Source organism: Mizuhopecten yessoensis, unplaced genomic scaffold, assembly GCF_002113885.1.
Source record: "Mizuhopecten yessoensis strain PY_sf001 unplaced genomic scaffold, ASM211388v2 scaffold10523, whole genome shotgun sequence".
NCBI classification, from domain to species: Eukaryota; Metazoa; Mollusca; class Bivalvia; order Pectinida; family Pectinidae; genus Mizuhopecten; species Mizuhopecten yessoensis.
The window spans coordinates 597,420-622,559 of NW_018408589.1; the positions used below are offsets into that span (position 1 = coordinate 597,420).

Genomic DNA, 25,140 nt, shown 5'->3' on the forward strand with positions numbered 1-25,140 from the left:
CCCCCCCCCCCTCCCGTATTTAAGGATGGACACACATATGTATATGGTAATACAATACACGAACAGTAAGTTACACTTCACTTGTTTCGTCATTCATTGTTGTTTAGGTCAAATAGGTGGACATCCAAATTGGCCTAAGCTACATTAGAAACAAAATGGGAGGTGCACCTGAATTATAAGAATTTAAAAAATCGAGGAGCATTGGCTAATTTTAAAATCATAAGTGGGTAAACTGTGAATAATACTGTCCGTGACAATATTCAAACACTGGGGCTTAATAAAAATAACCATCAGGGTTTTTCACATTGTTTCCTCAAGGATGAACGTAAGACACACATATATGCCTGTAAACTTGGGGTATAGATACAGTAAAAAATTGATTTGGCTGTTTCTTTTTTCTAGGACTCATCGGTGAGCTAGGGGCAAAATGTTTGATACAATTTTGACCTATATATGTAGTAAGCAGTTCCAGGTTAGTGTAGCGGATGTAACAATAGCTCCGGATAATGAAGCACTGAAGAATGGCTGGTACCAACTTGTTCCGAGGCTTATGACTACTGATAAAGATTCCATTTACTCTTTAAACAGGAAGTGTTGTGGTCTATCTTGATATTTCTATATCAATAGGTTGTTAAATCAGGTTTATTTATAGCGTTCTCGGTGGCAGAGTGATTAAGGCGTCTGACAGTCTACGATTACTAGCCATACGTCACTTGGTCGTTTGGTTGGTGGCTTTTCTCCGGGTTCTCCAGCTTTCTTTTCTCCACCACTAAAACCTGGCATGTTCTTATATGACCATTGTTGTTAATAGGACGTAAAACACAAAAACAAAGATCCAAACATGCAGGCTAATGTACTATTATTCACTAGCTACATATTCCGTATAACAACTGATATGCTTTATATTTTCTGTTTTTATTTGATAATACCATAGAATGCGAAAGCGAAACATTTGGAACAGATTGTTTACAAAGATGCCACTGTAGAATTCCTGGGTGCCACCACGTGACTGGAGTCTGTGATAATGCAGGTTGTCAAGATGGCTGGGAGGGTTCATCATGTGACAAAGGAGGTACATGTACTTAATCAGCACACACAAAAATCGTCCAACCAAAATTATTTAGTACATGTAGTCATATTTCACAAAATTGTTCAATCTTGTGGAAGCAAATGTACGCAGTTGACATAAAGAAACCATATTCAAAGAAACGTTTTAAATATTGAAAGGCATGGTTATGTATTCAAATAGAATTTTAGTATAATGTTAAAAGTATCACGAAACAAATCTGTACATAACCAAAGAACGAATTTTTGAGCTGATTGTATCAGTTCTACGAACGATATTTTTTAAGAATAGTTGTCATATATGCTAGGTAGTTAAACATGCCCTCTAATTGAACAGAACCGGGACCCTGCAAAGATTTTATGTTTCATATTTTGTCTTTTATTTTCTGTTGTATTTGATGACTTGGAACAAATTGTTTTCATACATAAAAAAAAATTAGAAGAAGCATAGTAGAAGAGATATTATCAATATTTATTTGTATGGTATGTAAGAATCATTTAATGTAAAAGTCACGTCATATAAATTTACAATATGAACCATGACAATCATTAAGAAATCATAAGTTATTACGTAATACATACATGCATTCAAGCTTTGCTTAACTTGTTGCAAAAGTATAATTGACAGGAATGCATATTGTTGGACAGTTTATTTGAGAAATGTACCATATACATATAAATTTGATAATTTGTGACAATATTATAACACTATATATATAATAATATTAGCTAGATAGGGCGCTATATCAAATGTTATATATATATATATGTATATATAATAATAATAATTAATATATGCAACATTGGATATAGCGCCATATCTAGCTAACATAAGCCACTTTAAAGCGCTTTACAGTACATAGATAATCAATTAATACAATCAGCATGTACATTAATCAATAAAATTTTGAGAAATTCGCGGGAGCAGCCTTACCAGGCACTTTTTACCAGTCCAATGCCACTTGGCTAATATCTCCAAATGTGTGTATGCCTGCGTGTGTGCTGGAGATGTGGTTTGTTCTGTTTGTAGTGCTTCCAACGGCATCATTTATAGTGCCACCTCACTAGAATGCTACAGCACAGTTATCGCAACATCCGCCCCAGACCAATTTATACTCCACCTGGGTTGTTGGAGTTGTATGGGCAGGAGAAAAACACTTTCTCTGAATATTCATGCGTACGACGACTTCGGGGATTGAATCCCGGCCGCCTGAGTGGAAGGCCGGAGTGTCAATCACTCGATCAATCCGCCATATATATGAATATTAGGAGTACATAATGAATCTAGAAATGTGTAACTGGGTACAACTATCAAGTGAGGTTAACTAAAATACGAATAACTACCATTGTTCTAATACATATAGAGTATATTGAGGGACATTCATGTAAAAGTTTGCTACCATTAGGCAGCCGTTGGAGTATGGTTAAGTTCTTGTATAATCGATTATCCACCTAGTGATATTAACCGACTTATTGTTTCATGAAATCCCAGATTGCTCTTTGTACTTTTTCAAAATTACTGAATGATACTTAATCTGAATTACGATTATACTATATGATTCATTTTTATACTTCATCATATATACACTGAATAATATTTATGCTGCAATATATTTATAAAAAGAATAAGAACAAATTCATGTCTTCAAGGCGAAATTTAGTAACTATTTTTATTCTTGTTATATTTGGGATTTTTGGGGGCGAAAGACGAAAAAATCATACTTTAAAAGTTACTCGATATCGTCTTTTCATAGGGGACAAACAGATGAAAGAACGAGAGTTCAGGTTTGTTCATTCTCGTCTTTCAGGTACGACAACACGAAACAACGAAACGGCACAAAGCATCCACCATATAAGTCGTTGATATTGATATAATAATATTCTGCTTTGTTTAGGTACTAGAGTGCGTCTCATCGGTAGTGGTAGTTCACCGTATCAAGGAAGAGTCGAGGTATATCACAATGGTGAATGGGGAACAATATGTGACGATGGCTGGACGAATGTCGAGGCATCAGTGATTTGTAGGATGCTTGATTTTAGGTATTATATGTATGCCTACGTAATTATTTTGACAATGACATGTTTTGTTACCAATTTGTTTTATTTTCAAACACAAGCAATGTACATATTAAACGTGTCTCAAGACCGACTGGTCCTTTTTGTTAAGCTATCATTATAAGTCTTGAAACATTACGACACGATGGCTTGATAAAGAGACCAGTCGGTCCTGAAACTATCAAACCCGTTTGATTCGCAGATTGTTAACGTATTCAGTTAAAATTTGACATTACATATTTCCAAACTGATAGGGTGGTCGGGTAGCGCAGTGGATAGCGCACTTGACTTTACCAAGGCGGCAGGGGTTCGATTCTCCAATCGGACGTGAAAAGGTATTGGGTCACCTGCTCGACCACGTGGGTTTTTATCCACGTAAACCAGTTTCCTTCACCATTAAGACGACCCACGCGCTAACATCCGGGCCAACAAGAGTGATTGATATAAGTTGTTTAATGATTGTTGTAAAATAAATAAAGAATATTTTAACTGATGAATCTTATTGAAGAAACTTATTATTTGTTAGCTATTGCCCTTTATAAAACAATTGTATATGATCAATTTGATTGAACAGGAAATTAAGTATTTAAATTGTTTATAAATAAAAAAGCGAAGGATTTTTACCAACAAAACTTTATGTATGAATCGTATCTATCATTTTGAAAAAGGGTGAAAAATGGCGTCAGACATTGATTTTATACCGTTAGTTATGTTGCTTTACAGTGTAGTATGTAAAATGCTTAAGGCGCAATTTAACAGAGGATGTGTTTAGGTAGAGTCTTACATTGGTGGAAGTGAACCGTTTTGATATAATGATTTTTCTCTTTAAAATGCACTCAATTTATCTATGATATCTATGATATTCAGATATATTGCATATTTACGTCTCATCTTTTTGTTTTGCAGCGAAGGAGGGCAGGCGTACGGCAAGGCACATTTTGGTGAAGGAAGTGGTCCGATATTGCTAGACAATGTCAGATGTTCCCCGGGCTATATCAGTGATATATCGGACTGTTATCATAGAGGCTGGGGAAATCATAACTGCAATCATAGGAAAGATGCAGGAGTTGCATGCAGGTTATCTGGTAAATAATACTTGGATTTAACATTAATAACTGATATTATTTTGTCCAACCAAACTATACTTCTTCATTTTTTTTGGCCGAACAGACAAAAACATGAGAATGAATAGTTACTAAGTCTAATCCTTTTGGAACGAATAACGAAAGGACGAGAATTAAATGTAACTAATATGTCTTTTTGGGACGAAAACCTATCAAACCAGAATGAATACTTACTAAATCTCGTTTTTTCGTAAGGAACGAGAGTTTATGTTTGTTGATTCTGGTATTTTAGGGGCGAAACACGAAACAACGAAATGCAAAACGTCACCCACCGTAGAAATTGCTGAAAAATTTACTTTGAAACGTGTCCAGCTCACTTTATTGGTTTAACCTTTGATGCGAAATGCATATTTATTGTTTAAAATAATATTCTGCTTTGTTTAGCTACTAGAGTGCGTCTCCGCGGTATTGGTAGTTCACCTCATCAAGGAAGAGTCGAGGTATATCACAATGGTTCATGGGGAACAATATGTGACGATTCATGGACGGACGAGGACGCATCAGTGATTTGTAGGATGCTTAATATGAGGTATTGTATGCATGTCTGTGTAGTTTATTTGATAACGATATAAATTGTTATCGTTATATTTTTTACATTAATAATACACGTATTAAACGTGTCGCAACGTCTCAAGATTGACGGGTCGCTTTGTCAAAGGTCAAAAGTCAAATTAACCTTGTAACCAAGATCTGAGATATGATTCACTAAAACCATTATTTCAGTACTTGAGATCAAGGTCATCCAAGGATCCAATTGAGGTCACAGTGATCTCATTTTAGGATGGACATTCCGACATCCAATGATGTTCCTATGTTAAAGGTTTGAAGGCAATTCACCAAACAGTCGCCGAGATATGCTCTGGAAACCATTATTTCAGTACTCGAGTTCGAGTAACGGTTATAGATTAAATTTAATATCCCATTATTACTGTTAAAGGAATGGAGTCATATTTTAACTTTGTAGAATGATAAATGCAAGACACTCACTTGTGATTGTTTCTATTACATGTAAGTTTTGTAATAGATACAGAAGGTAGAAAGTAGATGACACTGTGCTGTCCAGCTGGTTCGTCCTTCGGGGAATCATCGGTCAGCTAGGGGCAAGAAAGGTGGTAGTTTGTATACAAAAATCATTTAGTACTTGGTTCATTTTTCGTAGAAGCATAAGACTAAAATTCTTTTTCCCCAAAGACAAATATTGTCAAACTAACAATGCACTGAAGAATCATTTATAATGCAACCAAAACTAGGGATCATATGCTACAGTCTTCATATCAAAATCCCTTGCTTCGGTTAGTTATCAGATACGAACAGACAAATCAACAGCCAGAAGCCATCTCAAGCAATGTTATTTCAAGACAAAAAAGGTGTTCATCCTAGAATAAAAGTATCTTATAACTTTTGTATACCAAACATATTTCGATTAAAGATGGACCAAGTCCTTAACTACCAGTGACAAAAATATCAATCCAAAATTTGTGGTGAAACATATTCAAAGAAAGGACCAAATGACTCTATGGTCTATACATCAGAATTTATGACTATATTCATTATGAATAAAAACTAACATAACAGAAGAAAAACATTCTTCCAGTTTGGATGGAATGAATATTTAATCAACAGAGAAGATGTTTGAAAAAGATTAGATGTTTGATTCCTTTTCAAGATGGCAACCAAAACATTCATTTAACTGCCCAATCAGTTGTAAAATTCATAGACAACTATCAATGTAATTCAGAGATTGTGTGTTTATTTGTTACTTTGTTTTTATATGTATGTTAAAGTTAGGCGACGTATTAACAGCTGTTTACATTAACAGATTATGTTTCGCAAGATGCAAGAGTATGAAATGTGTTCTAATGGCAGGTTTGGAACAAAGAAGGAAGAAAAGAAATTATGCAAGGCTTTGAGTTTGAAACTGGTGATTCTAGATGCACAAGAAAACTTAGCATTTTTAATCTTTTATTGGATTATTATCATTTGGTGTCGTGTACTGAATCCAAACATTATATTTAGTCTGGCTTTTGTGTCTGGAACCAATCTGACAACGGATGAGGTCTTGAGAGTGTTGATACACCCATATTTGATAATCTTCAAGAAAGCTGTTTTCACCATCTGAGCTAAACAGTTTGTTTTTGAAAGTAGAAACTTCATTTAATGTGCAAGTTCAGTCTTTTCAGTCAGTTTCCGGTGATCTTTGATACATTGGTCCCCGTATCCAATTGAGACATGCAGTCACAATATTTAGCAGTTCCTCAATTATATCAATGAAACAATTTGATTCTAAAAGTTATCCAATGCTTAAGACGACCATGAAACAATCGATCGGGATTTAGTAACTGTTCTGTCAATGTTAGCATGTAGATCAGAGTGTTAGCTCTGATCAGTCTTAAGATATGGGGGCATACTGGTATAACAATACCAGATGCCTCTAACATTGGCAGGACATCTCGAAAGCCACGATTAACTACTACATTGTTGTCTTGCTCCAACCATGTGAGCTTGTACCTGATGATTTTTATGTAATGCTTGCATCATTTTGGCTTCCAGAAAATGGGCTTCTGTGTCAAACATTTTGAGCAATCTATTCCATTTTTAGTAAGTAAATCCAAAGATTTTATCTAAAAATTGATTGGTTACAAAAACTTTATTAATCACGCCAAGAGATGTAGCAAATTTGAATTTGGATTGTTTTGTGACTTAACTTGCACTGAAAGTTTTATTGTAGGCTTGCCACGAATATCATCACCAATTACCTGTAATCAGGTACATTGCTTTTTGGTGAACGCCAGGTAGGTGTCTTTTGCCCTCAACTTTCTGGGTAGACATGGTACTGTGTTGTGCAAAATGAATACTTTCCACCACTTTTGTTTTTGGACTGAATTCTTGCATACATATTTGAAATAACACCACTTCTTCATACTATGAAAATATTTTGTATACGTGAATAATAAGAATGAAAAATCCTATATTTTACATTGAAATTTTCACAAAATGTTCCATTAAACTCACATTCTGGATGATAAATATATAGCATTACATGAAAGAAAATGTTCTTTCCTAAGTGTTACGATGAAAACAATACGATTTTTTTGCAGAAAAATACTGTCAGTCTGATATTCCATATTTCGGCCCTAATGCTGTAATGAGTTAATTAATCATCTAAATGATTAATAGAGTGATTCAAAGTAATAACATCGGATGTATAAAGGATTGAAAAGAGTTAAAACAGCAGCATACATCTCGTAGTACTTCTGAAACAAAAGTTATGAGGGGGCAGGCGCCTATGTAATTTTAACATAGCAAGAACTAGTCCCTTTGTGTTCTGTCATGACAAGACTGCAGGTATTTAAGGTGAGAATATACATATTAACTGAATGTATATCTTTACCAGTGTACAGATTTTTGAAATTAATTTACCACATAATTAATCATCATCTTTTATGCATTACCAGAAAGCTTTATTTTATATATTACCTTAACCATACAAATGTAGACTAGTGGAAATGGATTGGGTTATTTACCTGCCACCAGGTAGCCCAGTTGGTGCTATTAGTAGAGCATCCATCTAGAGTTCAGAGCGTTCTGGATTCAAATCCCAGTCTTGCAGTGCATTTCTCTCTCCTGTTACACTTTGACCAACAGAAGGTGTTAGAGGTCAAGTCATGTGTGTGTTCGAGCTCTATTTAAGTCTTAAGCGAGGAAGGAAATAATGTAGCAGAACTGGACAGGGTTGTTCGCCGGTGACCAGGTAGCTGTTAGACAGTCAAGGGTTCCAATACCAGTTTGGCCGTGGATTTTTAATTTTCCTCTCCTATTAGGATAACACTAAGTTAAATTTGGCATTAAGTAGGAAACTTTGGTTCAGGAAAGCTTATATATTATCCTACTACATAGGAATAGTCTGTGTGGTATTTATATTGTATTTTGATTACAGCACTCAACTTATGTTAATGTGCAGAAAAAAATAGGAATGAGAAAGAGGAGTGTACAATTGATGACATTATGTGACAGTCAGTAGCTATTTACTGCGAAATATACAACAAAATCAAATAACATGCAACTACAGATTGTGTATAGCAGTTACTATTTTCGTCATTTGACATTGACTACTTGTCTTTTAAGCAGACGGTGCGGTTCGTCTCTTTTCCCAGTTCAAACTCGACTGAAAAAAGTGTATCTGACAGACTCTTTGCCCTAATTTGGTTAAAATCCTTCAATTTTATAGAAGGACACTATTCACAGGGGGTTTGTTACAAATGTCTATTTACATGTATGCCATACTGATGTTTACTCTTCACAGGGGTTCGTTGCAAATGTCTATTTACATGTATGTCATACTGATTTGGCCATCATATGGGTCACAGCACATGATAGTGTATATGTATGTTCATGTGACCCATGTCAGTATAGCATATACATGAATGTGTATTTCAGACGTTTGTAACGAACCCCTGTGCATATTGGAGTAAACCAAATCAGTTGTAAAAGATATATCTTTTAATCCTGTATCGCTTGAAGCTGAACCGGTATCTATATAATGTGTATTTTCCCTTGTGATCTTAACCCTTGATACACAGTCAATCTTAGCTGCATAAAGTACTTGAAAGAAGGCGTTGCATTATTTTTAGATAGTTACTTTAAAAATCATACAGTCGTATATTTTAACCTTACGCGTTCATCACAGTGGTTTGTTACAAAAGCTTTGTGCTTTGACCCATGCCAGTATAGCAGATATGTAGTTTTACAATTGTAACGAACCCCTGGTCCTGTGATGCGCTAAGTTCTGAGGTGTTGACAACAAAAATCTGCTTTGACACAACACATAGTTCACATATATAACTCTGGGTTATATAATATGATATATATAAATGGTGTGTGTATATATACAACGAGTGCTGTCAACCGTTTGTATACACGTGTGTTGTCCCGTCTCGTAAACAGTGTATGTGACGTCATCAGTTCGGAATGCATGTCCCTGTGTTGTTATGTTCTGTTTCAACATTCTGACTGAATTGTCTACGACGTAGATCTTGGACCTTCTCCTTGCACAAAAAAGCACCCTATATTCCCGCCACTATATTCTGGCTACTGGGTAGATACTTACTGCCCCGTGGTCATTCTTACAATCCGACTCGAGAGAGACGGATCAGATTACTGATAGAGCCGAGCCATTGATTATATAGAGGGCGTACATTGCCGCCAGCATGTATTAGCAGGCTCGGAACATCATACCCGGTATGTATAACCGTATTATATAATAACTATCGTGTGGTTATAACATTTAGTTATTAGAATTACTATATTTATAGCGGTCTCTATTCAGAGGTCCGGTACCTCGGTCGGCGCGGAAGTTGTGTAGTATTTATTGTATGTATGTGAGAGGGTGAATGTATTTATTGTATTGTCCTGTATTGTAGGTTTCTCGGAGATTGTAAAGAAAAGAGATATACTTGAAACAACTTGTCCGAGTTATTGTATAAAATTGAGCAACCGGTGACACATATATCGATGAATGGGGTATTTATTGATCCAAAGCAACCTGAATTATCACCAAAAGCTGCTACATTTCTCTTGAAGAGTCATCAATGTTTCATCGTCAAAATGTCCAACCTGAGTGACACCATTTTATATATTATGCAATGACAAGGGAGTAACTAATCAACAAACCGTACCGATCCGGACTACATTATTCTTATTTAGAACAACTCCGGACCGCCTCTTTTTGTGGATTAGTCAGTTTTTAAAAAAGACCGCCGCAAATTTTGCTGAGCAGACGTCAGGTCGTATGAGCCTTTGATCCGAGTAGAAATATAAAAGGAATGAGCATGTTCACGATAAGACTTTTAAAAAATGGCAGCCGGGAAGGATTTGATGTGCAGACTCCGGATAAAATGTGAAATTCCTCCAAAAGAAAGAATGTTTTTCTATAACTCATGTAGATTTTGTCGCTATAAAACGCATCCTAAACATATGGAATTTTGAAGATATCTCGTTTGTTATTTTGTTTTTTGATATTATATATATTATGTTTATGTATGACTTGATAAAGGAACCAGTCAGTCTTGTGACGTTGCAACTAGTTTAATGAATATGAAAGTAAGTATTTTAACTTGTCTACAAATAAAACAGCGAGAACAGTTTACATTTGACCTCCAAAATAACACAGCTAAGGATTTTTACCAACAATACTTTATGCATGCATTGTATCTAACATTCGGACAAAAGATGAAAAATGGCGTCAGACTTTGATTTGACAGCGTTAGTTATATTGCTTTACAGTGTAGTATGTAAACTGCTAAAGGTGTAATTCAAGAGGGGATGTGTTAAGGTATTGTGTTACATTGGTGGAAGTTAACCGTTGTAATATAAGGATTTTCCTCTATAAAATGCACTCAATTTGACCATGTTATCTAGTTTGCAACTTCCATGTATATTGCATATTTACGACTTATCCGAAATAACAGAATTTGGAATCGGACTTTCTTTTTTGCAGCAACGGAGGGAAGGCCTACGGTCAGGCACGCTTTGGTAGAGGAAGTGGTCCGATATTACTAGACCAAGTCAATTGTGTTTCGGGCTATATAGAAGATATATCGGACTGTAATCATGCAGGCTGGGGAAAAGAAAACTGCGGTCATCAGGAAGATGCAGGAGTTGTATGCAGAGTATCAGGTTAATACTAATTTAATTTTAACGTTGCATAAAATAATGATTAAATTACCACGAGAAAGGAATCTCAAAATGAACTTAAACGGCTCTGCCAAAACATAGAATGATATAACTAACAACACAAAATATTGGAGGTGAAACAGGGATTATGAAAACTGTGTAGAATGTAGATATTTGGTATGCTTGTAAGTAATAGAATGGTTACTGAAATATTCAAAACGAAACGCTAAAAATGTATTGAACAAATCTAGAACATCCCTTATTTAGTGTTTCGCATTATGTTTTTTCTTTCAAAGTTAAACAGTTTGCAATGTTAATTTCTACAAGGTCGTCTCCCTTTCATTTTTCAGATTCCAATATACTCAATTACATATAGAAATGTACAATGTATAAGGTATACAGAAATCGTATGCAGTCCTCGAAATAAGCACGGTTTCTGATAAGTTGCTTTAATTCTGCCACGTTTGAGGTGTTACGACACTTTTTATTGGTTAATTACACTATATTAATTAATGGACGAAAGATCATGATCTTGCATGTTCTATTTTCCAACAGACCTTACACGTGCAAACCTCCCTTTATTGAAAATATAAACAAGTCATGAGATATGACTTATTGTTGAATAAGGATGCACATATTTAAGTTTTGCATAAATTTGATGATTTTGCTTGCAAAAAAACGAAATCTTTCTTGTTAACCTTTTAATCTACTTAATTCCTGTTAAGTTTACGATCAGAACGGTCTGTCGATCTTAAAATGAAGATGCCTTAAAATACTGTTTTAACACCTAACAGATGTTCAATTTATGAGATGATGAGCAATATCAAACGAGTCACTCTTTTGAAAGATTGAAATGAACATTTTATGTACAGCTTGACATCAGCATTTATTATTTATCATCCGTTGAGTTAAGAAACCTAATGTAAACTGAAAATAAATACTACGGGGATTTAATCACCTTGTATAATATATGACAATTGACACTGAAAACACTTTTTCATAACATTTTATATGGTAGTAAATATATAATCAACCTATGTTTGTAAACTATGTAACTATGTAAAAATATATAACTCGGGATTGGAAAATGTTGGAAAATGATAAGCACAAGCCGGATTATAGCCCAACCCTGTCCGACCCTTGTTATCACCAAGTAAATAAATATAATAGGACATTTTTTTGCATTTAGCATGCTTCAATAGTGAGCATGCAATGCCAATGAAGATATTTAATGTGGGTTTTTTTAAATGACAAAAATATTTATATGAAATACTCAAATTACCTTTGATTATATTGTTAAGAAGTAAAGTTTAAAAAATATTTTTTTAATAAAATATTACAGGTTAATTTTAAATTCATAAGTGAGTTAACTATGAATAATATTAACCGTGACAATATTCAAAACTTTTCTTTTCAAGGTAAAGACAAACCATCAGGGTTTTCCACATTGTTTCCTCAAGGATGAACGTAAGACACACATATATGCCTGTAAACTTTGGGTATAGGTACAGTACAAAAATGGTATGGCTGTTCAATTTTTCTAGAACTCATCGGTGAGCTAGAGGTGAAATGTTTTATACAATTTTAACGCATCTATATAGCAAGCAATGACACTGTTAGGTAGCCGGATGAAATAATAGCTCCCGATGATGCAGCACTGATGAATGTTTATCGAGATGGCTCGGAGCATCTTGTTCTGACGATAATGACTACTAATAGCCCTTCCATTTACTCCTTAAACAGGAAGTTGTTGTATATCTTCTTATATCTATAGGTTGTCAATCCAGGTTTATTTATAGGGTTTGCGGTGTCCTAGTAGTGAAGGCGTCTGACCGTCTACGATAACTAGCACTCCGTCACTGGATCGGGGATGCGGTGATTATTCTCATGGTACTAAAGCTTTCTTTTCTCCATCACCAAGACCTGGCGCGTTCTTAATAGGACGTAAAGCACTTAACAACATACAGGATTATAAACTATCTTTCAGTAGCTACATATTCTGTATAACAACTGATTTCAAATTTCGACAGGTGTGCACACCGTAAGTTGTTCTGCATTTTGGTAAACACAAGCGAAACCCTGCATACATATTTTGGTTTTTATTTTTAGCTGATAACACCATAGAATGCGAAAGCGGAATGTTTGGAACATATTGTTTACAAAGATGCCACTGTAGAATTCCTGGTTGCCACCACGTGACTGGAGTCTGTAACAATGCAGGTTGTCAAGATGGCTGGGGGGGTTCATCATGTGACAAAGGTACTTAACCAACACTCACACAAATCGTCAAACCAAAATTATAATAGCTTATCCGCGCAGTTGACATAAAGGAACCATTTTCAAAAAAAACCCAAAAAAAAACCAAAAAACGTTTTTAACATTTAAGGCGTGTTTATGTATTCGGATCAAATTTTATTAATGTTAAAAATATCATGAAACAAATCTGTACATAACTAAAGGACGTAATTTTTAGCTGATTGTATCGATTCTAAAAAACGTTATTCTTTAAGAATAAATGTCATCTATGTTAATTACTTAAACATGCACATTAATTGACAGATGTTTCGACATCGGTGATTTGGCGGTAGTGTTCATTCACTGGGTGTGTAAAACCATATTTCGGCATGGTAATATTAAGCGGAAATCACATAGCGGAATTCGACCACTTTAAATATATTCAAACTTAAATACGTCGTGATTGTTATTTCAAGATTCAAGATTTTCTTCTTTTTAAAATTATCAAAGAGTTTCTCTCGTTTTGATATTGGTTAAATTAACGCAGCCGATTACAGTATGGCGGACTATGTCAAAACGATAAGTACGTTAAACGTGCAGCTTTTGAATTTTATTTACTTTTTTAATACCGCTGCCTATATGTGTTCATTGTTAAGCTATTTAAAATCTTATCAAATGCTGTCATCTTGATTAAACTTACTTTTCCTATCATCTACAATCCACGGTAGTTGCAGTGCTCGTACTGTTTGTCGTCCAACCTGATGAAAAAAAGACAGACTATCGATCTGGACCCTACGAGTTTGAGTAAACGGGGTTTTATTATACATGTTAAGTGTAACGATCGATATTTATGTAAACTTTTGCTACCATTAGGCAGCCAATAGTGTATGGTTGAGTTCTTGCAAAATCGATTATCCATCCAGTGATATTAACCGACTTACTGTTTCACAAATTCCATTTTGCTCTTCGTACCTCTATAGTTTTTTTGAATGATATTTAAACTGAAAAATGTTTATGCTGCATTATATTTATAACAAGGATCAAGCACCAATTCATGCCGTCATATCTTTTATGATTTTTATTTTTAATTTGGTTTCCATCTTGCACAATTTTGACTTTATTATTTTGTCCAACGAAATCTATGCTGGCTGATTTGCACGATTTCGTTGTTTTGTCAAGGCGAGAATTAGTAATTGTTTATTCTTGCTATTTCGTTTCTCGTTTTCTTCGTTGGGACGGAAAGACGGCAGCACGAGAGTTGAGTTTTTTATGCTAGTCTTTTTGGAGAGAAACGACGAAACAACGAAATGGCGCGAATCACCCACCGTAGAACTCGCTTACGAAATTTACTTTGAAATGTGTCCAGTTCACTTGATTAGTTTTAATTTTGATGCAGAATGCAGATTTATTGTTTAAAATAATACTCTGCTTTGTTTGTTTAGGTTATACTAGAGTGCGTCTTCGAGGTAATGGTAGCTCATCTCATCAAGGAAGAGTCGAGATATATCACAATAGTGAATGGGGAACAATATGTGACGATTTCTGGACGGATGAGGACGCATCAGTGATTTGTAGGATGCTTGATTTAAGGTATTTTATGAATGTTTGTTTATTTTTTTTGATAATGATATGTATTGTTATCATTTTTCTTATTTAATACACAAACAGTGTACGTATTACACCGGTTGCAACGTCTCAAGACCGACTGGTCCGTTTTGTCAAGCTATCACAAAAGTCTTGAAACGTTGCGACAAGTTAGATTGAAATAGGTACCAGATAGTCTTGCAACGTTCCGACCCGTTTTATACAAACATTGTTAGTAATTAAAGTAAAACTTTGAATTACATATTTCGAACCTAATGAATGTTATCAAAGATATAAATTATATGTTAGCTATTCCAATTAATAAATTAGTTTGCTATAATACACGTGATTGAACAGGAAAGGAAGTATTTTAACTTGTCTACAAATACAACAAAAAGAACAGTTTACTTTTTTTTACAAGATAACACAGCTTACAAAACTTGATATATGCATTGTATCTAACGTTTTGAGCGAAGTGGAAAAGTAGCGTCAGACATTGGTTTAACAGTGTTAGTTATGTTGCTTTACAATGTAGTATGTAAACTGCTTAAGGCGTAATTTAACAGCGGATGTGTTAAGGTAGAGTCTTACAGTGGTAGAGATAAACCGTGTAGATATAATACATTTTCTCTTTAAATGGCACTCAATTTATCCATGATATCTAGTTTGCAATTTCCATGTATATTGCATATTAACGTCTAACCCGAAATAACAGAATTGGTAATCGTACATTTTTTTTTGCAGCAAAAGGGGAAAGGCGTACGGTAAGGCACGTTTTGGTGAAGGAAGTGGTCCGATATTGCTAGACGACGTCAGATGTCTCTCAGGACATATAGGTGATTTATCAGACTGTCGCCACAGACTCTGGGGAAAGCATAACTGCGATCATAGTGAAGATGCAGGAGTTGTATGCACGGTATTTGGTAAATACTAATTGAATTTTAATATTGTATAAAACAATAATGTAATTAACTCGAGAGAGGAATCTCAAAATGAACTTATACATCTGTGCCGAAACATAGAATAATATCATTAACAACACGAAACAATATGAGGTCAAATCGGGGTTATATCTACTAAGTAGAATGTAAATATGTGTATGCTGATAAGTAATAGAATGATTACTGAAATATTTAAAAGGAAACACTAAAAATGTATCCAACAATTTAGAACATTCTTTATTTAGTCTTACTCATTATGGTTTTTTCAAAGTTAAACAGTAAGTAATGTTCATTTCTGCAAAGTCGTCTCCATTTCATTCTTCAGATTCTAATATTCTAAATAACATAAAAACTATACATTATATAAAGTATAAAGAAACTGTATGCAGTCCTTGAATAAACCGCGGTCTCTAATAAGTTATTTCAATGATGCCACGTTTGCGATGTTACGATACTTTTCATTGGTTAACAACACTGTATTTATGGTTGATAAACCAAGATCTTGCATGTACTAAATATATTCCAACAGACTAGGACATGCGTGATCATGTGCATGTACAAATATCCCTGTATTGAAAACAAAAACAAACAAGTCATGAGATTTGTTGAATTAGGATACAAACATGATTTTTTTTACATATATTTGAAGACTTTGATAGCGAACAAACAAACATTTTCTTGTTTTAACTTTTAATCTACTAAAATCCTGTCAAGTCTACGATCACAACGGTCCGTCGATCTTACCGTGAAGATTACTTGATATAGTGTTTTAACGTCAAACAGATGTTAATTTTATGTCACGACGAGCAATGTCAAGCGATTCACGCTTTTGATGGATTGAAATGAACATTTCATGTAGAGCGTGACGTTAGCATTTATTATTTATCGTCCGTTGAATTGAGAAACCTAATGTCAACCGAAAATAGAGACTTTGGGGATTTATGACCATATCTTGACGAAAATTCATCACATATATAATCTTTCTCAAATATATCAAGGTTAAACAGGCAAAAAAAGGAAAATTAACTTCAGCGGCAGGAATGGTAAAACGTGCAGCGTGTGGATCTCGTGACAATATTTGCGGGCGCAAGAGAACTGCCTAATTTGAAAATTTGGATTATAAAGATCACTTTGTATAATAAACACCGATGGACACTGAAGACACGTTTACATTACATTGTACATGGTAGTAAAGATATAATCAACCTTTGTACAATGTAAAAATATATAACTCGGGATTGGAAAATGTTGGAAAAAATGATAAACGCAGACCGAATAATAGCCCAACCCTGTCTGACCCTTGTTATCACAAATAAGTAAATCAATATTATAGGATATTTTAAGTTGTAAGTAATATGACTTTTTTTGCATTTTGCATGCTCCTGAAGTGAGTATGCAAAGTCAATGAAGGCATTTAACGGTGTTTTTATGAATATAAAACTTTTTTTTATGAAATACTAAAATTATCTTATGATTCGAAAGAATATTGTTAAGTAAGAGAGTTTACAATTCTTAACATAATATTACTGAAAGTGTATAAACGACCACAACGACGAGTCAACGGATTAAAATAGGAAATTTATGGAATATTGTAAAGCCATTTGTTTCGTTTTTTTCTATATTTTTAAAACATTGAAGAAGTGGACGTTAAATCATGAAAATTTTAGTTTTGTTCTTAAAATCAGGTCTTTGAGGAATATTTTCCAAACAATTTAAATCAAATTACTTGTTAGATTTAAATACTATGACAATCGGGTGTATTAAAGAATGGGCACACATATGTTGCCGTACCTATAACATTTGGTAATACAATACACCAAAGGTTAGTTATACTCTATCTGTTTTTCTCTCATTGGTGTTTGGGCGTATATTGTAATAGGTGGAAATTCAAATTGGTCTTGACTTCAGTATAAACAAAAGGGGAGTGCATGGATTACCTAGATCACCTTGTGTTATATACCCAAATTGACAATAAGGTAGACACAAAAACACGCTTTCTTTACATGGATAAAACAGACAAAATCAACATGTTTGCATATAATGTAACTCGGGATACAAAAATGTTGGAAAATTATTAACTCAGGCCCAACCCTGTCTGACCCTCGTTATCATCAAGTAAATCAATATCATCGGACTCTTTAAGCAATATGTCATTGTTTGCATTTGGCATGCTCCTGTGATGAGTATTCAGTGTCAATGAAGATATGCATGTCCCCCAAAAGAAGTGGGGGGAAATATTGTTGTACTCAGTTTTTTTTCTACTCCTACCCTCAAATTTTGGATTATTTTCTCAAAAACCACAAGGCATATCTTGATGAAACTTCACATGATTAATAATGGGTATATTTAGTCTTTATTTTCAGATCGTTGCCATAGCAACCACACAGCATGGAGGCTTCTGATTGGTCAAAATTTAGATATTGTTCGATTTTAAAGACAATTGGTATGTAGGGGAATTGGGGGACTGCGAGTTCAACCGCATAGGTTTCGTTGCCATAATAACCATATATCAACCACACGAAGGCTGATTGGTGGAAATTCAGACACTATTCGATTTTACTGAAATTTAGTATGTATGTGTTTTATGACATTATGATCCTTTTCTGATGCATCTTTGCGACTATGGGGGCAGTTTTGGGGACTTCTGTAATGGTCACCCATTACAATTACTACTTGTTAATGTTGTTTTGCAGCAAAAAAAACATTTCTAATGAATTACTGAAAAATAAATATGGTTAAGTAGGAAAGTTTACAATTCTAAATACACTATTACTGATAGTATGTAGACGACGACGAATAACAGGACACAAATAGGAAATTTATTGTGACAAGGCCATTTGTTTAATATTTTTTATGTTTTCAAAACATTTTGGACGTTAAATTTTGAAATTTCTGTGTTTTTGTAGAATATTTTCAAAATAATTTAAATAAACTTTTTTGTTGGATATAATTACGATGACAATAGGTCTTATTAAAGGATGGACACTTATATGTTGTTGTACCTATACAATTTGGTAAAACAATACTTTAAAAGTATTTTACACTTGTTTCGTCCTTCATTGATGTTCTGGCCAAAAAAGTAAAAATCGAAATTGGTCTAAACTACAATAGAAGCAGAAATGGGATGTACATAATCACCTATATTATATGAATTTCAAAATTCTGAAGAGCTTTGGTTATTTCATAATCATAAGTAAGTACATTGTGTTTATTGTGAACCGTGTCAATATTCTTCTAAACTTTGCTTATCAAAGTAACCGAAAAGCCTGGGCTTATAAATCAACCATCAGGATTTTCCGCCTTGTGTCGTAAAGGAAGAACGTAATACACACATATATGCATATGTGCCTGTACAATTTGGGTAAAGATACAGTACAAACATTTTGCTGCGGTTCCATTGTTCTATGACTCATCGGTGATGCTAGGGGCAAAATGTTGGACACAATTTTGACGTATCTATGTAGCAAGCAATACCACTATAGGGTAGCCGAATGCAACAATAGCTCCGGATGATGCAGCACCGAGGAATGTTTACCTGGATGGCTGGGACCATCTTGTTCCGAGGTTAATGACTACTAATAGCCCTTCCATTTACTCTTTGCAAACATTTTATTTGTATTCTTCTATTTTCTGTTATATTTGTTGACACCATAGAATGCGAAAGCGGATTATTTGGAACATACTGTTTACGAAGATGCCACTGTAAAGTTCCTGGTTGCCACCACGTGACTGGAGTCTGTAACAATGCAGGTTGTCAAGATGGCTGGGAGGGTTCATCATGTGACAAAGGTACATAATCACAAAATCGTCCTTACTTGTAGAAGTAAAAGTGATCAGTTGACATTGATTAATCATGTTCAAACGAACATTGTAAAAATTAAGTCCATGGTTATATTATTTGAAAAGGCGTTTATCATAATGTTAAAAATATCATGAATCATATTGATACTCAACCCAAAAAAATATTTTTGATCTGATTGTATTAGTTGTTAAACGTTATTCTTCTGAAATATCTGACATCTATGCTAGTTAGTTAAATATGTGTATTGATTAAACAGAACCGAAACCTCGCAAACACTTGATGTTTTACACTCTATCTCCCTTTTCTGTTGTATTTGATGACACCGAAGAATGCGAAAGAGGAGCATTTGGACCAGATTGTTTACAAACATGCCACTGTAAAGTTCCTGGTTGCCACCACGTGACAGGGGTCTGTCACAATGCAGGCTGTCAGGATGGCTGGGAAGGCTCATCATGTGATAAAGGTACATAATCACAAAATCGTCAATAAATGTAGAAGCAAACGTACGCGTGTGCAGTTGACATTGAGAAATCATGTTCAAATACAATTTTAGCACATTGAATGGCATTGTTATGTATTCAAATCGAGTTTTATTATTACTTTAAAAATATCATAAAACATATTTGTACACCGCAAAAAAAGCTTTTTAAAGCTGATTGTATCAGTTTCAAATAAACATCATACATGCTAGTTAGTTAAACATGCATATAAAATAAACAGAACCGAAACCCCGAAAATCTTATCTGTGCTATATTTTGTTTCCTATTTTCTGTTGTATTTGATGACACAATAGAATGCAAAAATGGAGCATTTGGACCAGATTGTTTACAAACTTGCAACTGTAAAATTCCTGGATGCCACCACGTGACTGGAGTCTGTAACAACGCAGGTTGTCAAGATGGCTGGGAGGGTTCATCATGTGACAAAGGTACATAATCACAAAATCGTTCAAAACTGTAGAAGTTAACGTGAGCAGTTGACATTGATTAATCATGTTCAAACGAACATTGTAAAAATTAATTCCATGGTTATATTATTTGAAAAGGCGTTTATCATAATGTTAAAAATATCATGAATCATATTGATACTCAACCCAAAAAAATTTTTTTGATCTGATTGTATTAGTTGTTAAACGTTATTCTTCTGAAATGTCTGACATCTATGCTATTTAGTTAAATATGTGTATTGATTAAACAGAACCGAAACCTCGCAAACACTTGATGTTTTACACTCTATCTCCCTTTTCTGTTGTATTTGATGACACCGAAGAATGCGAAAGAGGAGCATTTGGACCAGATTGTTTACAAACATGCCACTGTAAAGTTCCTGGTTGCCACCACATGACTGGAGTCTGTAACAACGCAGGTTGTCAAGATGGCTGGGACGGAGTATCATGTGACAAAGGTACATGTAGACATATTTCGCAAAATTGTTCAATCTTGTAGAAGCTGACGATCGCAGTTGACATTGAGAAATCATGTTCAAACGAACGTTTCAAACACAAAATGGTATGTTGATGTAGTTTAATCGACTTTTATCGTAATGTTAGATATATCATGAAACATCTCTGTACACAACCGGGAAAAGCATTTTTGAACTGATTGAGCAGTTCTAAAAAACGTTATTCTTTAAAAATAAATATCATACATGCTAGTTAGTTACACATGCACATCAATCCAAAGTGGGAGACTCTTACGAGTTTATGCAATGAAATAATTATATATCCAATGTAACTTATGCGTGATGCTATTTTTGCAAATTTGGTAAGAAAACACATTCGCCATGCTAATACTAAAGAAGTATGTTCGGTGTGTAATTTAAAGATAGCGCTTTTATTTCCTGATCCATTATTTGTATCTTGTGAATAAAGCAAAAACTAGATACTCGTGGATTATACCTGATATTCGGTTATCAATTCGTTTAATGATTTGACCTACCTTATGGTTGATTATAAAAATAGCACTTTTATATTTAAGTTGTAACAGCTGTTAACATGGTATACATCATCGGCATTGCTCTGGGAATATTGCTGGTTGCATCTGTCGCAACAAATATCGCACTGTTTGCTACGAGAAAAAGGTGAGGTCAAATTTGTTTTATAATTAATTTTCTATTATTATTTTTATTTCTCTTATTTATTCCTTAAACTGATTGATTTTTATTTGTTTCTTATTCATTGTAACTCATCTATAATTAATTTCTGTATGAAAAAAAACATGTGCATGAATTATGTGTTCCCGATTCCTTAAGTTTCCTTTTAATATGATATAAGTCAAACATGTTTTATCATTTTCAATGATTTCAGCGCTATTATATTTTTAAGTGTGCACTTTTTTTTAGATATTACAATGTTTGGATTAGATTAGAAATTGCTTATACGCATGGTAGGCATGACGACATGATTAATATATTTATTTTTTTTACCAGTGAAATATAAAAGTGATTTTTGTTTTTATGATTTGACCAATCAAAAGACTGATTACAAACTACAATTTGAAAAATTACAAGCTGCGAATCTGGTCAAAGGTTGGGTAGCTTAACGATACGCAGGCCTCATGAGAATCAGAGAGGACTATATTTAGTCGCGTAGGGCAAAAGTATCCAGGCCAAGTAATGTCAGCTTGATGTGTCGTTTTCTGTTTTCTCAAAACAAATTGTAATGAACGGAATATCTAGGAGTGTCTTCAGTACTCGTGAAAGATGTCAAAATATTAGCCACACTCGTGAACATATTTATTGTTACTGAAGACACTGCTAGATATCCTCTATATATATGTACATAGTACCTAAATGTTCTACACTTTGTTCTTCTGAAACCTTCAGAAAAGATGAAAACAACCTGAACGGCAATGCAAGTTATCAGGATGCGCTGCCTAATCGAAGGGATGCAGCCGTGACGTCAGACCGTGTTTATGAGGATCTTGAATTCGAGGTCATGCCCTCCCAAAATGCTGATTACGAGTGAGTTGGCAGTAGTAGTAATTAAATTATTTACCTTGTCATCAGACAAAAGAATATATATCTTTCGTTCTTTAATTTCCGCTAAAGATTTTATCATGATCGTTACATTTTTCGTTAAAACAGTATTTTAGTGAATTGTTTATATCCAAATAGGTTGGTCCTATGGAGTAATCTGTTTTTAATTCAAACTGACATTTTCTTAAAGCAGCGACGGCTCACTACTAAGCGGTGTGATAGACAAGGCGATTTAAATTTCTATTTGTTGCGATTCCCTTTCCTGATAGTAACAAATCTGCTGCACCTGTACACCAAAAGTATCGCGCGGCACATTAACGGTCAACATGACTGGTTTTGAAGTCAGGTGTCACACCTCTGTAATCTTTAAAGGCTAGATATCAGCCTAGCTATAGGTCAGTTTTTGCCCACCTGAAACCAATCAAATAGCTAACTGCGTGCCTTCACTTGACATATATACAGGGTTGCACTGAACGTGAGTGTAACCACTGGAATGTCGAGGACGACCTTACATATTATTATATATGTGTTTTTGTTTGTTTTCAGTTCTCTAGGACATTATTATAGTTAAGTCATCAATCACGTGATATTTGATAATAACTACTCATTTTCTTCATTTAGGTGCTTAGATACGACGGCAACTACAAGCGTGTAGAGGAAGCTTGATGCCAGAAAGATGCTCGCTAGACACGAAACCCGTATATACCTCTAAATACGTTGAGACATTTTGTAAAACGTTATACCAAGTGTAGGTACTTTTTATCAAGACATGACTAGTTTGTTTCCTTTTTTCTGTCAAACGGACAAAAAGTGTATATTTTTAATGTTTTGATATGCTTCTATCAAAACAAACCAGGGTTTATAAAACTCAAATCAAGTATTTTTTTTTATCAAGGCGAATGAAATATTCATATTTCTGTCACGGAACACCACTTGTTGTTTCGATCAAAACAGAGCACATGTGTATATTTTCTGCCAGAAACAAGTGTGCATATTTTTTTCAAGACAAACCAAATGTTTGTACATGTATTTCTATCTCTGACTGTGTGTGTATTTGTATCAAAATGGACCAAATGTGTATATATTTCTATCTAAGCACACCATGTGTGTATTTTTCTGTCAAGACAAACCATGTGTATTTTTTAAGATAGACCAAATGTGTGGGTTTTTTGTGTGACCATGTTTTGTAAATAGAGTTAGAAAGCGACAGTATTATTGTTCCATTATTGTCAAGCGAATTTCACCTCAAACATTTTTCAATTGTTTCATGAAAAAATATAATCCCGTAATTATGACATTTTAAATCATAATGTGAGATGCTGTTGCAAGTCTAAAGCTTACATATGGACACCAAATCTGTTCTGCTATTAGTGCATGAAATTCGTCTGTAAATGATCTCATATTGTTGTACTTCGACATTTTGTATCATGATACAAGTATTCAACCCAAATAATAATGTAGGATAATGTTGTGAGTCTGTAAATAAATGATATACGTGTTTAAATACGAAGTCATGACTGTGTCTTTTGAACCAATTTGTATGAGCAGACGACAAGTCCACCGCCAGGTGTAATCTGTATTTTTACGAGAAACACGTTTATATTTATAACGATTGTTCAGCAAGTTGTAATAACATCAAACCTGTCGTGTGTATTCCATTTATTCATACCCTTTAAACTTTTGTAGTCGAGTAGAAACGAAAGTATATCTCAAAAAGAACGTAACGTGTTCTACGGCAGCCATATTTGTTTATCTTTTCGGAAACAGTTGGGAGTCATCACTACAGTATTTACTCGAGTCTCTCGAACTGTAATCACTAAGCATAGTGAACGCGGGAGATCTCGCGTGTTGGTGAGCACTTTCTATAAATTAAGAGCTGGAATTACCGAACTACTCGTTAGTAGAGAAAACAGACAAACAAACAAAAGGCACTGTCATTTCTGAGCTCAAACTGAGCAGGCAGCCAGCTGTGCAGAGAAAGCAGTAGGTGGTAATTGCAGCAGATATGGAGAAGGACAAGAAAGAATTAGGTATTAGGAGTAACAAACAGTATAATGAGTTTAGAAAGGTGCTAGGAGTTATTAGGGGAAATGTACGAGGAGTCAACAGGGAGCAAAAGTGCTAGGCGTACCTAGGAGAAATATACTAGGAGTAAATATAGGAGTCTATTTGGAGCAAATGTGCTAGGAGCAAAGACACGAGGAACAACAACATATAGTTTATGAGAAGAATATTTAATTAAATAAATAGGGTAGCTATTATTAAAAAAAAACATGTCTTAGATAGATTAAACTAAATATTTCGTATTCATTTATTTATAAACACGTCGTCATTTAGTCAAAGGGAGACAACTCATCTCAACTTTTGTATTGTATTACTTGTCTACAAATAAATTTCCATTTTAACTTGTATTGCTTTGTTGAGTCATTCTTGAAGGGTTTGCCACAAGCAAACAACCAGACGGATCTGTTTATATATCAAGTCGTGAGAACCTGACGTTGGCATTGCAATTTCTACCAAATAGACCAATTGTGTATCAAAGCACATTTTTATTTATATGAAAATAGACAAAGAGTGATTATCATAAATACTGACCAAAGGTGTATATTTATGTAAAAACTGACCAAGTGTGTTTATTTCATAAAAACTTACTAACGTGTATATTTATATAAAACTTACCAAGTGT

At 34.4% G+C, this 25,140-nt stretch overlaps 1 protein-coding gene across 2 annotated transcripts in view; it reads left to right on the forward strand.

Annotated features, from left to right (window-relative positions):
* Positions 1-24,823, forward strand: part of LOC110460917 (deleted in malignant brain tumors 1 protein-like) — a 57,476-nt gene extending 32,653 nt beyond the window's left edge. The window contains exons 6-19 of one of the 2 annotated variants that reach the window (XM_021514132.1): positions 2,959-3,105; positions 4,027-4,205; positions 4,629-4,773; positions 10,741-10,919; positions 13,026-13,175; positions 14,594-14,741; positions 15,480-15,658; positions 19,331-19,465; positions 19,807-19,941; positions 20,272-20,406; positions 20,748-20,882; positions 21,455-21,557; positions 22,302-22,439; positions 23,076-24,823. In XM_021514132.1, the coding sequence (XP_021369807.1) occupies positions 2,959-3,105; positions 4,027-4,205; positions 4,629-4,773; positions 10,741-10,919; positions 13,026-13,175; positions 14,594-14,741; positions 15,480-15,658; positions 19,331-19,465; positions 19,807-19,941; positions 20,272-20,406; positions 20,748-20,882; positions 21,455-21,557; positions 22,302-22,439; positions 23,076-23,109 (1,942 nt within the window). In that variant the 3' untranslated portion in view covers positions 23,110-24,823. The remainder of the gene's footprint in view (positions 1-2,958; positions 3,106-4,026; positions 4,206-4,628; positions 4,774-10,740; positions 10,920-13,025; positions 13,176-14,593; positions 14,742-15,479; positions 15,659-19,330; positions 19,466-19,806; positions 19,942-20,271; positions 20,407-20,747; positions 20,883-21,454; positions 21,558-22,301; positions 22,440-23,075) is intronic. The other variant, XM_021514133.1, reaches the window with a different exon arrangement.
* The last annotated feature ends 317 nt before the right edge of the window (positions 24,824-25,140 follow it).